At 37.6% G+C, this 16,856-nt stretch overlaps 1 protein-coding gene across 3 annotated transcripts in view; it reads right to left on the bottom strand.

The window, feature by feature from the left end:
• Positions 1–16,856, bottom strand: part of RBMS1 (RNA binding motif single stranded interacting protein 1) — a 153,740-nt gene that overhangs the window by 8,772 nt on the left and 128,112 nt on the right. For 2 of the 3 annotated variants that reach the window (XM_075430313.1, XM_075430315.1), the window contains exons 6-10: positions 14,235–14,314; positions 5,399–5,514; positions 4,504–4,553; positions 4,315–4,408; positions 990–1,040 (exon numbers count right to left, since the gene is read on the bottom strand). In XM_075430313.1, the coding sequence (XP_075286428.1) occupies positions 990–1,040; positions 4,315–4,408; positions 4,504–4,553; positions 5,399–5,514; positions 14,235–14,314 (391 nt within the window). The remainder of the gene's footprint in view (positions 1–989; positions 1,041–4,314; positions 4,409–4,503; positions 4,554–5,398; positions 5,515–14,234; positions 14,315–16,856) is intronic. The other variant, XM_075430314.1, reaches the window with a different exon arrangement.

The raw sequence follows: 16,856 nt of genomic DNA on the forward strand, positions 1-16,856 counted from the left end.
TATAACATATCAGCTTGTGTCTTTCACAGCATGATTAGCAAGATATTTTTTTATGAAAATCTGTGTTGATAGAGACAAAAGTTAAACCCAGTTGTGTGTGTGTGTTTAACATCAAAAAATCACAAAATACAACAACAATTAAGCATGTGAGAGGGTGTTCTGGTTCAGTATCACCTTCTCAGTATGCACAAGAAGAAAATGTTCTGCCAAGCAGATTTACATTCTATAATCTGTATGGAGAGGTTAATTAAAGTCAAGACAATATTCTTTCTATATCTGGAAACAGACTTGTCTGTTAACTACAGGAGTGCATCTACTCAAGCGCCTGTTATTATTTGTAATGCTCATCTCCAGAAACCCACTAAGTCTGAGACAGAATGGTACTTAATTGGCAAATGACAGATAAGAAGTAAAATATCATGAGTATAGATTAGAATGCCTGACAGTCTGGTACAGATGCCACAGCTGAAAGTGTAGGGAGACTAGCATTACTCATGAGTGGTGAAGCCAGAACAAGCTATGCAGCTTTTCTCAAGTCAGTGCCCATAATGTCATTTATATCCCTGGATCCATATGTCTACCTCACAAATTATCCGGTCTGAACTAGTCTAGATCCATTCTCAAACCTCAGATCTTCAATTTCAGCTCCTGATAGGTAAATAGCATGTAAAACATTGGTATTTCCAAAGTGCTTTTCATTTTATTTTATTTTTTTTAAAAAAAAAAGCTTCCTCGGCTAACTTGGTAACTAATTGTACTCATCACCTCGATACCCTGAAGGCAACTTTCTTTTTTTCCTAATAAAATGAGGCCTCGATTCAGGCTACTATCTTTGTTTCTCTTTTCATTTTGATCCATGATTTAATCATGATGTAATTATCAAAACTCTGGAAGTAACTGGGTGGGAATTGACCTATTTCCTGTTGTTGAAAGTATGTAAAGTGTTTATACAACCAGTAACACCACAATGGAGAAGCACAAAAACTTACTGGGTGCTGCATTATATATGGTTGAGGCTGCATCCAAGATGGACTCTGAACCTAGAACAAAAATAGTATTTTATTTTTCATTTTAATCATTCTTTTCCTGAATACTCCAACCGAGATACAGTAATAATTTAATAAATCCCCCCTCCCTTACTTATTCACTTTTTAATGCAATTAGTCACTCTGTGGAGCAACACTGATTTCTACGAAAAGTGTATTTATTGTACCTGTAAATCAGAAACAAGATTTGGAGACAATATACCACACAGACCTTTCAGAATGGTATGCTATGTATTTGGTGCAAAGTCTCAGAAACTTTATCAAGCACACCAAAAGGGTTCAAACAGATGCAAGAGCGATTTCTCCTGTGTTGAAAAAGGAGGCGCCTTCTGTGTCTGAAATTCCTTTGGGGAAAAGTAATTGGGATCTCAGAAGGTACAGCATCATTTGCCTTCGAGTGTGATCGGAATAATAGAAATGATTGGATTTTCACAAGGCAAAAAGAAACCAGGAGTTCTGCTGGAGTCTTGTTCCAGGAACAAGGAGAAGATTTAGGAGAATTGTTCTTCTGCAAGACGTTGTAGTATGTTATTCCAAAGCACACGAAGAGGAGAAGGTTCTGACGAGCATTCCTGCTCTTGCAGCTAGCACGTTTTCTCTCCAAAAACACTGACTACCCAAATACTTAAATTGAGGCAGAATGCCTACCTTTGCATGACAAGGTAAATTAAAAAGATTGAAAGGTAAACTAATAGGTTATATGGTTATCTTCGTTAAACAGAGCTGGTTGCAACAGCTCTTTGAAATGTGTGATGCGAGAAATATTAAAGGTAAGAATGGCAATGTTTCCTCCCCACCTCCTACAGGTGTGTAGGACAGGGCAGGATTCAGGCTGGCACCGCACATGCAGAACTCACTCACCACTGCTGCTGGACATTCAAAGCCCATTAAACACCCCTACCATCATTCACAGAGTCCTGTGAACAGGACGGGTAGACAGACAGTCTTGAAAAAAACCCAGGTGAGGTATTTTCTGCAAGATGGAAGTATTTCTGCCCTCCTTTTGGTAATGATTTCAGATCAGAGTTTTGGGGTTTTTTTTCTTTTTCAATCAGAAAAAGAGCAAACGGGAGTTAAAAAATGGAAAACACTTCAACCCTCCCCTTTCCTCAGGCAAAAGCTTAATGGCAAAAACACTGGTACAGCCTGACTAAAGCTTTGGCTAATCTACTCATACTATGACAGTAACTGGCTCAGTACTGTCATTTGGGTATACACAAGTTGCAGAAACAAACACTAGCCAAAGATTCATTAAATTTGTTTACCTTTAATAAGAATAAATCTAGGAACAGGTTATACCATGCCTTAAAGAAAAAATACATAAATCATGCTCTCATGATACATCCTGTTGTGTAGACAACAGGATGCTGCAAAGTTTCAGTGAGAAAGTATCAGTAATGAAGATGTGACTAATGTTCAAATTGTGAAACTCTTCTGGCCAAGAACCTCCTTCCTCCCCAGTACAGAATACTTGAAATTAATTTTCAATTCCTATTATCATGGCACTTTAAACATAATGGTGTTAATAACTCCAGCCACAATAATTTAAGGTCCATGCCATGTATGCTGAAATACCGGTAACAACGTTTTCAGAAACAGAGTATTGTGGCCTATCTCAATAAGCCCAGAAAAGTGATACTATATTCCTAAGAAGTTTGTTTCCACGCCAACTACCAACTTTTACTTGGATTCTGAATATCTGACAGTCTTACATTGATAAATCATTTATATTTTAATAAAGAATAGCAGCTAATTCTACTAGAATATTTTTCTGGGTAAGAACTTGCTGTAATTTTTCAGATACTGTTGTACAAATCAGAATGATTCAATACACTGAAAAATACAGTACTAGCACTGTCTGCCAACAGCAAACATGGTGCTGTGTAAGTCACCTCCGAAATTAATATAAAATTAATCCAGCTGCCCTTTAACCCAGAGTACACTGTTTTACCTCCTACATAACCCTTTGCCCACATAAGAAGGCAGTAGACATCCAAACTAATATTAGACAACTGCTCCTCATTCTTCTCAAGTGGAATGGGAGGGTACGTGGAAATTTCTGCAAGGGAATACTGACCAAATGGCCCACGGTGCCTCCGTTAGCCTTCTACACACCTTCTACATAGCCTTCTATAATCATCTTCACCCACAGTAAGCTAAAAAACTCAGCACATCTTTCTCCCTAAAAAGCAAACAGCCTCTTCTCCATCTCATGACATATAGAGGTAAGAATTTTCCAAATTTAATTAGCTTTGGTTATTTATGACCTGAATCACTGATGTTTACTTCATCTATGTGTTAAACACTAAAATGCCAAAATAGCTTATCATTTAGCTTACACTGGGACAATTAGCACATCTCAAGTAGTAACTAGAGAGCATACATCTGAGACTACCATATTTGTTGCATTAAATACAAACTGCTTGTAGGCTAAAATGTACAATGCCCTAAAATTGAGCATTCCTAAGAGATTTATATCGAAGTACAAAGACTGTCCCATATCATTTCATAGCATGTTGAACTGTTTGTCAGCATCCCTTAGTGGAGACTCAAGATGGCATGTATCAAAATTCCTTTTCAGGAAGCTTTGGACTGGGCTCTAAAAAATGTGCATGATTAATGTTTTCATTAACTGTTCAAAATAAAATAACTGTTGGTTTAGAAACACCATTCTAGACTACTAAATGCTTTACTTCTAATATGAAAACACTGAATTTGAATTCTAAATTAATTAGAACTCTGAACTCTTTTTCAAATTTCCTTCTTTAATGTCAAGCAAGTTTCTGTACCCTTCTTCATACAAATACGTCGCACCTTATTGTTGGGCACTTTTTTTTTGCGCTGAAACAACCTGAAGAAAAGTTCAAAAAGCATGGAGAAATATCTCTGAAATAGAATTTAACTAAATCAAGAAGGCTTTAAATAAAGAATAATTATTTTAAAGACATACTATTGACATTAAAAGAACTTGACCAAGAGAAAAAGAAAAATCATATACGAAATGCAGAAGTGCCCACAAATACCTTAGCCGTCAGCACAAGTTAGACTCTGTTTTGCAAGACACCATGTATCTCATTAAATTGCCAGGCTTCCTGAAACAAACACACTTCTAGTATTTTATGGCCTTCATTTTCATGCTGTGCAGCATGAAGAGGCCACTTCATTAAAATGAAGCATTATTGGAGAATCCACAAAACCAGATGTAGCAATTGATAAATAAACATAAGCTCCATTGAACCATTTCAGCTACTAAGTTCTAAATACAAACCTGATATGTGGAAACCGGAGAGGCAATATATGGCGTAATAGATGTCTGAGTGATCATTCTGTTTGCTGTAATACTGTAGGGTGATGGATAAAATCTAGAAAAAACACAGAAATATTTATTAAATGCCAGTTCTGTGCATCTTTCATAATGCAAACATTTTTTTTCTTCATGTGTCCTTATTTAACATACCCATTTTGTAAAGCAGCTGTGGTTGGATCATACGTGAGTGTCATTCCAGCCTTTTAAAAAAAAAAAAGTGGAAAGAAAGAGTTGACAAAATTCATTTTGTTTGTAAATTATTTCTCTTACTCTTTCTTTAGCTGTATTATTTTGAACAGAAAATTTGTACTGAAATAGTCTATTACTATAAGTTAGAGAAAGGTTAATTGACAGAAGCAATCATATAATGAAGACAGTCAGCAATATTGGCTATGAATACAAGTTTCCAAGTTCCCAGCATTAAGAACAAAATGCAATCCGTGAAATACCTGGCTAAGAGAACATGTGTGTGTTTGAAAGGCAGAGCGTGAAGATGATTGTCTTAGGGTGTTGACTACACTATATGAACTATAGGAATGAATAGGGAGTGCTGTTTTTCAGAAGACGTATTCGAGTTTTCTTGTCTCATATAAATCAGGTGTCTAGGCTTGCTAACCACTGTAAGCCTATGAATCTATTATCTTGAACACTAAAGACTAAACAAGCTGTGACTAAAAAAAATTAATGCTGTACTGCATTGGTATACTATTTTAATTTTATGAAAGCGATGTGCATTTCAGTGCTGCATAAATCAAAGGATTATTTACTACATGTAAATGAAGTTATGTTTCAGGTAGTTTTGTAATATGAGAAATATCTCAGGCATATTCCTGACCAAGCTGAAGGAGATTTTATTGTTCACTTTTGTGAGGTAAGATATAGTGTTTCACATTTTGCCTTTTTTCATCTTAAGAAAGGTACAGTTAAGTATTTTATAGAGTTGCAAACTGTCAGGTAAGAGCCAAGCCAAGAAGTCTCAATGCCTATCATTTTCATAAGTATTCATTATTGTACACCCACACTAAAGCTTGAAGGGAGGACTTACAAGTCTCACCTCGCCTTCTCTGTGCCATGCTCTTCCATTCTGTATGTATTTATTCTGATTCTGTCTCTTTTTCTGTCCTCCATCGGCAAACTTGCACAATAAAGGTTCTGCAGGAACTGAGAAGAAGAAAGGAATATTAGTTGAAGTAGCATTCATACACAGGTCTTCAGCACTTCAAATGAGGTATGGTTTTTAAGTTATATTCGCAATACGACAGTTAAATAACACAGACTCATACTACAGCATCAACAACTGTTCTGCATAGCATAAAGACAGCTGCCACACACAAACAGAGCATCTGGAATGCCTTACATCTTTGATTTTAACTAGTGCTCTAAAACCCGTTGGAAAGAAACATGGTCTGTATATCCTGAGTATGTGTCTGTTGGTCTAAGGATGAATGAGAACTGCCAGTAGAATTCTGAATTTTGCCTCTTAGGAGGTACATATCTAAAGAGGGTGGAGAATACATCTGGCCAAAAGCCTTTAATATATTTTCCCCACCCCCTGGAGGTTTCAGTAATGTCCCAAAACTTAAACTGCTCTGCTCATCCAGAAGAGCTGGCACAGTGCCTCCACTTACTCCCACTGGCAGGGTGGAGTGGGTACCTTTATCTCCTGCCACTGTGCACTGAAAAAATGCCACAACTGTCCATTCGCTTTTTATCGGTGCTCTATAAAGAGCACACAATGCAACCAGAAATTTTTAAAGATTTTTCTTCTCTGCATACTGTCATGAAATGGTATTGCTATGGTGTGGGTTTTTTTTTAGTTTTTTTGAGTAACATTATCCTGACCATGACTTCAATTTTTAATGTCAAAATTCAAGAAATGAAAAAGAAAGGTTTGCATAATATTCTCTCCCTGTCACTAGCTTAAACTGCAACAGTTTCCAAGTACCTATGGCTGAAGCACAGCTCTGCTGCATCGCACCACACCCTCCCTAATCACAGGGTGGAAGCACTGTTATGACTTGGACGTGAACACTTCGCTGACAATAATTCCTGACACATGAGCTGTCTTAAGCTTTACTATGACACTCCTCCAGTCAGTCTCTGTTTGGAAACACCTTCATGAGACACGGCTGGATCTGATAACATGCAAGTTTTCAAATGCGGAATAAACACACGGGGTGGGAGGGCCACCCACAAAAAAACCACCACAAGAAAAATTTTAGCGTATCTGTATCATGCAACAAAATCTATTACTATAATCATGGCCAGTGCTGATGTATTCTTCACTCTGTCTGCATTTCCAAAACATGACTGGTATTGAAAACCTCAGCGACTTTTAACCTGGAAAAGAGCTTGACTTTTAAAACTTCAGCACAAAACTAGCACTAATGGCCAAGTCATCCTTGGCTTTGGATGGCAGACCCAAAACACTAGCTCTGGTTCTACTGGGAAAATATCTACTTCCTGCGTGATACATCTTTTGATAGCCTTCTCTACAACAGACGGATAGATTGGGAGACAGAACTGCTATGTGTTTACCCGTCTCATCTCCAACACTGATCATACATCTGTCAGAGACTTGTACCTCTCCTACCTGTGTGCTGTTATGCAGCAGTCAAGTAACTGTCATACCAGAGAGTCAGACTTCAGTAATAAACACGACACCTAAATTAAATTTAAAATGTATTATCTTACAGAAAATGGTAATTAAAATCCTATAATCATAAATAAACCGGGGAAAGGTCAGGCTAATGACACTGGAAAAAGTATTGGAGACCAATGACAGTGGAGGAAATGCACAAGGAAATTAACAGAAACCCTAAAGTAGGAGACAAACTGGAGAGCAATTGTCTCCAAAATCTTGCATTTCTGAGGGGATTTTTGGCATTCCCAGAATTGAGTTTTGCTTTGAGGTCTTCTATCGTGAGAAAAAACTTCTGTCTCGGCATATTTGGGGCAAAACAGTACTATATCAATATGCTGATGGATAATTTGATATTACTTTATAAAAGCTATATCCCAATAACCTTGGTCATATCACACAGCATTTTAATCCACATACAGTTCTGTTGAAATAAGAGGAGTTAATCTCAGATGATGTTACTCAGTAGGGGTAAAATTGTCAGGTTCTGGTCTGAAATTATTTTGACTCTAATTTTACACAGTGAGAAAAAAAAAAAATCTATCAGAAAGGGAAAGCTGAGATCCAAATACTGACGTTAACTGCCTTAAATGAAAAAAAGCTCTTCCCCAAGTTGAGTATCTCTGGCCACTTACAAATTATTTCAAACCAACTAGTATTGCGGGAAGCATGTGTGACTTCCAAAATGCACATTATAAATTTTCAGTTGAAGTCAAAAGAAACTGGCATGAGAACAGCTTATAAAAACATCAGAAAATACCTAAAGGTTTCTAGTCCTGTGATTCTGCATCACAGCACTCACGCACGGGGTAGCAAACACTTCATTTAAAGCTACATTATGCTTTCATCAAAATATCCCACAGTGAATTGTACAGAACTTTTCTGAAAGCGTTACCTGTGCTTACATTTCCCATTGTCTCAAGATAAAGCTCATTTTTTAAAAAAGTCAGAGTAAACCTGTCCAACTATTTGAATAAAATGTTCGTAAAAATCTAATTCAAGAATAAGTTAGGGGGTTTTTGTCAGTAGATAACTGAAAACAGCTGAATTTCAAATGACGACACATCTACTGCAGTGCGTTGGAAATACACTCCTGACAAATTTAAGAACAGTAGAAGAATTATCCATATGTATTGGATGTTGCATATGTAATATCCAAAACCTTCAGCAATGGAAAAAAAATTAAAAAGGCATTAATTTGTGATTTGCCAGAAGCTGGTGCTCCATCTTACTGAACACAGATCTGGTCATGGGAACCTTTGTTCTTCTGACCTTCCAGCTTCTCTTGCTCCTCATTGTGTCCACAAGTAAAGCCAAATGCTGTGAAAGCTTCAACTCATGTTAAAAAAAAATTAAGCAGACCATCTATTTAATACCATCAACTGCTGTGAGAAGGCTCTATAGCATTTGCCTTCCCTGATTCCAGTTCAAAATCTGAATGCTGATAGTGGGGACTGCTGCAATTGAAAGCTTAACTGCAATTTTTGGCTGCTCTTCCATACATGTGACCTGAGTACTACTGCATTCACTGCTCCAAGAACACAATGACTGATGGTCATCAGAGGGAGGGTCATGAGAAGGAGATAAACCTTCATGGGAGCCAAGCACAATCTATTGATCCCCCTCCTACCAAAGAATGAACATAGCCCTTACTCTCTTCAAAATTAAACCTGAAATTTATTTCTTCAGCTTACCTTTCCTCATATTTTTCACAAATATGTAATATATTCTCTCTCTTGCACATTCAAACATGTATATAATAGATATACACATACATATAAACAAAAAACTCCAACAAGCCCTATAGACCAGTCAAGCAATCTCTTTTGTGGTCCAGGAAGGAAGGCAGAGTAATTTTTATTGCTTAATTGTTGGGAAGTGTGCAGGCCCAGTGATGAAGGGGATCATTAATCATTCAGTAATTTGTTTGTATGTGCAAGATAGAGAGGCATAGTATAAATACTCAGAGTTGCATTCACAGCTAAGAGATAGCTGATGTAGAAGGTTATGACTTACAGTGGATTTATGCTTCTGCAGCTAAGACACCACATTTAAAATGCCCACTCTACTGACACTTCATGAAAACCAGCAGACACTCTCTCAATGGTTTGTAGGCGTCTGTTGAGCTGCTGCCACAGAGGCATTCTGTAACTGTGAGCTTTTCTGTGCTTTAACAACAGGTCAGTGCTTTAAAACCTGGTTACGGAAAGTGCTGACCATCTCCTCCTGCCCTGAACCACCCTCCTCTAGGGCTAATGTGTTCACAAAAGGAAGATACGAATGCAATTTTAGTCCAGAGAGTAAATACTTCCTTGTCGTACACATGTTGTGCACATATGTACATTAGAATTCAGTCTTCATCTGTTCAGTGTCTACCCAAATACGTACCAGGTGATACTATAAATGCAAGAACAAAATTGATGTTCTTATTTTGGACTTTGTGTTTACACCCTTGACTTTGCATGGTTAATTATGTCAACTTTTCAATAAACTCTGCTTTCAGATATTAAAAAAAACACACCAAAATAGTTTAAAAATACTATTATTTTAATCAGTTTTCAATTATACTGCATCTACAGTGACTTTCATTGCTTATTTTCTAGTAACAAAGCATATGGGACTAATGAATTCTGACATTAAAACATCACTTTAATGATAGAGCAAGCCGGTAGAGCTAGAAACTTTTGCCAAAAGCTGTAGGAATTAAGAGAAGTTGTGCAATCCAAGATCTCAGTAGATTTATATGTTTAAAGAGAAATGAAACACATCCTCCTCAACATCCTAATCTTCACTTAAATGCAGTGCTCAGGGTTACATTTCTTTAATAATTTACACTGGGTTTAATAATTTGTCACAAGTATATTTTGAGTGTTTTTAAGTAGTATTTTTCTTTTCTCTTTCAATGTTGATTCTTAAAGCTAAGCAGTAATGTCGAACTATGAGAACTGGAGCAGTAAAAGCTTCTCATCTTGGATCTAATGGGTAAAATCTCGGTTCCTCTGCCTTCAGTGTGACAATCAGGAGTAACACCAGCACTGTGACCTCTTGATACCCTTTAGCAGTCATTTCCAGAATGTGGTTCATGGATTATTTCTAAAGGATCTGTGAAAGATAACTAAGAAATACGAGCTCATGGTCAAACGGCTTAAATCCGCTATATAGCGATCTGCAGTGCTGGATACTTTGCAAAGGTAAGCAAATAGAAAAAGCTCGAAAATGACTGCCACAAGGTAACTGCTTTAAAGCTCCATTTTCACTCCTCTCCTGCACTAGAAAGATGCCCAAGATCAGAATAATTTCAAACAGTAGTGTCTACCACACCTGGCAGACCTCTTCCTAGACTAAAGGCAAAAGCATAGGCAGGAGCAGGGCCCTTGCACCTCCTTCAAACAGAACCTGAGGGACCAGCACCTTTACCAGAAGTGTGAAGGGGAGGGTGGGTCATGGATAACCTACGACTTCTGCGTCATTACCATAACCTACCACTCCTGAAGCAAAAATGGTATGGATTGCTCAGCAAAAATGTTCTCTACCTTACACCCATTAAAGCAAAATCACTGAAGTTATTTTTCAGTAAAAGAAGTTTTAAATAATCCATAAAGCCTATACAACTGGCATAAAACTTCTGTAACTTTTTAACTCCTATATTTTTCATTTTAAATGTGACACAAATGCACTCAGACTTACACATACCTCGTATCCTATAGCACAAACTGCTTTATGTAATTATTTATATAATTATTCACATGTATCATCATGCAGCTACAAGCTGCCGAGATAGGGAGGAGATGCCTTTTCATTATTTTACCCAGCAGATCATTTCTAAAATTGTTATGGGTCCAACAGAAGACAAAAAGACAGCGAACATTAAGTGTCATCTTTAGGGGACAGAAGCTAAGTCTGCTGCTCTGTCCACACTGCTCATCATCTGTGTCCTGGCTCCTTAGACTAGTCTAGTCACATCATGAGGTTCACGTTTCACAAGAGAATGGAGAAGCCTTAAATATCACATTATTCACTGAAAACAATAATTTTTTAAAGAGAAAACTAGAACTAAATGCAAAAGTTATTTCAAGATTATAGCAACTGTAATAAACATAACGGTTGAGACAAGAACGCAATACAAAAATCAAAGTCCTGAGAGAAATGGACAGAACGTCACACTCCATAAACCAGAACAAACTATCACAATAACTTACACAACAAGGTACAAACCCCAGCTAGAAGAAATGGTGAAACTAACACACCACTCCAAGGAGTTTTAGGATTCTACCGACTCGCACTGCATTTGAAATTGTTCTCTGCACTAACCTTCCTTCTTCCCAACTGAAGACAAAGAAAGACATGCTAAACATTGAATATGCTTCATTAAGCTAATTTGGAGCAGACTAATAAAGCCTGAATAGCATGTTATATCTGGGTTCAACTTGCTCAGGACCATTAATTCCCAGTCACTCACTCAATTCTACAGTTGACACTTCGGCGACTGCCCTGTGCTACCCTTGGCCCTCCCAGACTCAGTTTTTCCTATTCTGTCTTCTCATGCTCCAGAGGAGGTTTCACCTATGCTTGCTGTAACTGTGTTTAACCCATTCTTCCATTTAAACTCAAACTTAGTTAAAATAACAAAGCTGCATTATTAAAGCATGTTTTTGTTGAACAGAGGTTCTTCCTCCCACATCTATTTCATTACAGGCCTGTCTCTCCTACCCTCTTTATCCTGATAACAGTGTTTTTATAGCCAGCTCCCTTTGCTGATTTTAACAAAGTTTCTAGGACACCATGTTTTAATTTAAACTTAGTTCCAGTCCTATGATTTTATTTTGCATGTATTTGAACTTGCTCCTCTATAACCCTGATGGATGCTGATCTACTTCAAAACAGTTTCCCAACCTTTGTTTGTCCAAGAGCTTTCCCACCACATCCACTTCTCTCTGTGCATGTAGTCCAAGACCACAGATGCCCCAGGACTCTGCCCTGCTCTTTGGCAGTCTGCAGCATATTACTATGCATAAGCTGCATCCTCTAATAACAACTGAATTATTGAACACACGCTTGCTATATGGTGAGGAACTCCAGGAAGAATTTGCACTCCATAAAAAACCTTTCCAAGAAGCAATACAACTTCACAGCACCAGCACGGAAAAGTAGAGTTGGGGCTGTACCCTATACAACAAAACCAAGTCTTTAACAAACAAGGTTCTCACGACTCCCCTATGCACCTACTTACCTATTGCAGTTTTCAGTGTCATGGAGGGTGAAACTCATCTCACTTAACTGACTTTTAAGCAGTTAAAGTTATTTCTGAGAGACTCATCTAGACACTTGTTGTAACCACAAGGACAGCTGACAGCAAAGATACATCCGTCTCTAGATGTGGGTGGTTCCTTACCTATTTTAGAGAGACAACCTCGACAACTGCTTTGCCAAGTAAGCATTAGAAGTCAAAGTCCGTGAGGTGGATAAAATCTTGAGACCACTCTTTAGTTTCCACTTTTCGACAATCATCAGTTCTGTGCAAATTTCTTGCCCCAAATTGATCACACTTTTCTAGTAAATGTTTTCCTCCACACTGCAGAAATCATTCCTACAATTCCATGCAGCAACTTTTTATTTCTAGCTGGTTGAACCTGATCATATAAGGGTGCAACTCCAGCTTCAGCAATGGCCCACCAGAGACAGAGCATGATTAGCAGAGCATGCTTGACAGCTCATTCACTGAGAACAGGATAATGCAAGTGAAAACAAAAATGAGCAAACTAAAAAGCACTAATAGGAGTTTCTGTTACAGTTTTTTTACTGGCTGTAATTGAACAGAAACCCCTATCTGTTAATTTGAACTCTTGGTTTCTCCATAGGTTTTACTCTTAATTATGTCCAAGCCACGGCAGCGCTATAAAACTCATCATGGAGGGTGGATCAGAGCACAGTCAGTATTCAAAGAAAATCATTCCATGATCTTCTCACCCCTAAAGGGATTTTCCATCTCATAAAACACAGATTGCTAAATATATGCAATAGAAAAGTAAATGTTACAGCGCCTACATATAACAAAGTTTTAACTTTATAATCTCAGCAATCAATCCCAATGCAAAGGGTATGCAAAAGCCAAGCCAGGGAAGTCAACACACTGCACTGGATTAGTGCTGCTGAAGGGAGCGGTTTCCTGCACTCCGAAGCAGCTTTCCATCCCTACCGCAGCACAGACTGCCTCAAAATGCAGTAATCTTTCATGGATGAGGCATGTATGTAGCTTCACTAAACAAGCCACATTCTTGTCTGCCTGCCGAGGGCTGCTTTTCTCCTTCCTGGTGGTAGGGTCTGGCTGCAGAGAACATTTCACCAGTGGGATGATAAAGGTGGCTTCAGCAACCACATCAACAATGTAATTCCTAAAATTCCCACTTGGGATACTCAACAAAATGGTTACCGAATGCTGCCTGGAATGACAGGCATGTATTCTTTCCTCCTTTATTGTCCTCTTTTCCTTCTATTTTACTCTGCTACTCTGAATTTCCTTTCCTCATTTTTAAGGGTTTATGGAACATACATTTCTTCTCTTTGAAACAGAGCTGACAAAGCAGGAAAACTGATCAGGAACTTGGTGTGACAACAAAATTGCACTATGTAGCTTCTCTGCATTTTGCCTTGCACAATGTTTCTAGAAGTAGCATTCTTCATTGACCTCCTTCCAGCTTCCTGAAGAACCTCAAAGCCTACTTTGACCCGCGAGTCACAGCTCCCCAACGAATGAGAAGTGCCTGGCATTAAGGTGCTGCTGCTGAATCTATTTTTTTTCCGGTGAAATCTTTTTTTGAAAATTACTTTGAAAAAATCACCAACAGATGGCAAAACGAATCCATTTTTTGCCTCTCAGAAAAAATGGTCCCCGGACAATCAGCCAAATTCTGTTCTGATACACACATAACACATGCTTGTCTCCTGACTTCAACTGGGATTAAGTGGGATGTAAATTTGCACATAGCTGGCTTAAGGCATCTTAGCTGCGTGTCTGTCTGCTACGAGAAAACACTACTAGATTCCTAGAAAAGGTTTACAGTAGAAGAGTGATATACTGTCTTCCAAGTGAGCAAGCGTTACAGCCATCCAACAAGACACAGTTTAATTTTAATAAGCCTGCCTCTGAATGAGAAGCCAGATACAATGATCAGCATAACAGGCTTCCACTATGTAAGCAGTAACCCAGTCATATGTCTTGTTAGAAATACACGCAACATACCAGAAACTCCTGCTGGTGTCTTTATGAATTTTCCATTAAAATGAGCAATCACCGCTTCACATTTTTCTGTTGACTCCATTCTAAGAAAATAAAGAATAATTTACATAAATTAAACACTCATCCAGATTCCCATGTTTGTGATTTTTTTAAGCATATTTATTTCTTCTTGCTTCTCTTTTGTGGCTTGCTTTCCCACGTGTGAGCAACAGAGAGGATGGTTTCTAAGAACACACAATTTCAGAAAGGTAAAACTAAACTCAGTTAACATTTTAAGTGCTCTGAGGCCAAAGTCAGTGCCAAACTGCAAATACAACACCCTTATTTACCTAGAAACTAGGCAGAACATAACTGGGACAGCTACGGTACAAAGTACCTATGCTGTCTTGAAGGAAGCATAAAGACAGATTCACAACTGAATCCCCACCGTGATACACATAGCAAATGTTATTTGTTGGACATACCAGTGTCCATGATACACATAACAAATGTTAAAACCACTTTTGACAGAGGATTCTGAAGTGTCTGTACAGTTTAAAAGTAGTAAACTCAAATATAAACATGCTGACTGCATGACCCAAACTGACTTTGCCGCTTTTAGCTTATACGTATCATCCCAACTAAATCACGTACCTGTCTCGTATTTAATTATCTCCAAGTAACCTTCAAAACAGAAAGCAACAACAGACTAGCTGTGACTGCTACTGAGAGTTTATCCTGAACAGGTTTGTGCGCTTCTGTTGTCAAAACTAGACTTAATAGACTGGATGGACTACTGGTGAGCAAGGGCTAGTCTGGGAGTGGCTCTGTAGGCTGCAGCTACATACTTACACCGCAGTGTAGATGTGTTGGTCCTAACTGCAAGGTTGGACTAAGTTGCAACAGATGAAGGAGACATGCAAGTACAAAACAATTTATTTCAGAAGAAGAATATATTTTGCAGCTGTTTGCAAAATGATATTTGGAGAATGTTGAACAGATACTGCTTTTTATTTGTCATTAAGTTCTGTAATTCAGATCCAGAAATTAGGACAATGGCCCCAGCAGCAAAGAAGCAGTACTACAAATTACTAAGTCTTGGCACCTTCCTAATTCTGATAGCTTTTCTGCACAGGCTGACAAAATATAGTCATAGACAACAAGCAAAATCACCAAAGTGCCAGAACAAAACAAGTTTCCTTCATGGTTTCAAAAGTACCTTTGAGAAAATTTTCAGAAGTTCTGAATTGTTGGATCTGCATTAAAGAAATCCAAATTTTTTTCTCACACATGAAACAAACAATATGATTTAGTTTCAGGCTCATGTCTGGACTTGATAAAATATATTAGCCCTTATTAACCTAATAAAATGCTCCCAAAGGCAAGAAATTAAAATCTCTATTTAATGACTACATAATTCTTGGACAATTTTATCTTTAACTAATATTTACCCAAAAATGCTCCAATACCTACCTTGCAGAAGGGGGGAAATTACAATTAGATATGACAGCAACAGCTTATTCTATGAATTATGTATAATATATGTATGTGAATAAAAAATATGTATATAAATATAGCTTCATGTTCATGTATATACATAAAACACAATGTATAATACAGGACCTATTGAGAAAATACTTAATTTAAAACTAATCCCTTTTAATGTCTTCAATACAAGCGAGGTTTTAGATACACACAAGTCTTCTGGACTTTTACACACAATTCTAAAACTCTTCTGGCTACATTAGAATAAAAGCATTCCTAAAATACCACTGATTCAAGGTACAGTTAGTAAGCAAGTTTAGGGAGAAAAGACTAAATAAATTCATAACGCCTACTGAATTTTAGCTTGGGTGTTACTGGATTCTGCCCTTCAAAGTACCAAAAAATGAAAGCTGCATTTAAGCAACTATCAGTATTTTTCAAAATTAGTAAATATAACTTTTGGATATACATTGCTTTGTGCATCATCCAAAAACACATACACACATTCTGTGTATGCTTGTATGGAGTTCACGCTCAGATACTTCTGTATATGCTTATATGAAAAAATACAAGTGTATGAATAAAATAAAAATGCCCGATTAAATTTACACCAAAAATACTACAAATACGTATTGATTTATTTAAAAGAGCCAGGAAGACATTTTGGTAGAAACCAAACCTGCTGGTTTTGCACTCTTAAATAAAGGAATATCCTCCCATTGTTTCTGATTTGGTGCTTTGTTGTATCTTCTTGACACTGGACAGTCTGCCAAGCAAATAAACTGGGGGGGGGTGGGGGTGGGGGGGGGTGTTTCACAGAGCTGTGAACTGCCCATAGACACATGGTCAACTCACAAGGAAACCAATCCCTAAAAATTTTTTCTGTGCACTAATTTTAGATTCTGCTATTTGTTCAAATATATAGCTATTGCAATATCGGCTGAATATCCGAATTACTGAATTTGACTGTTCACACAGATTTTACAACAGATTTTGAGAATCCCAATTCTTTTCTCATAAGCATGCCCCTATTTTTCATGATAGAAATCTTCAATCTAAAGCCTCTAAATTTTGATTGCGGTACTAATTTTAAAGCAGGAGATAACGAGAGATAGAAAAAATATTAGAAATGCACGGAAAAGTCTTCAATGAAGAGACCCC

Source organism: Opisthocomus hoazin, chromosome 9, assembly GCF_030867145.1.
Source record: "Opisthocomus hoazin isolate bOpiHoa1 chromosome 9, bOpiHoa1.hap1, whole genome shotgun sequence".
Lineage (NCBI taxonomy): Eukaryota > Metazoa > Chordata > Aves > Opisthocomiformes > Opisthocomidae > Opisthocomus > Opisthocomus hoazin.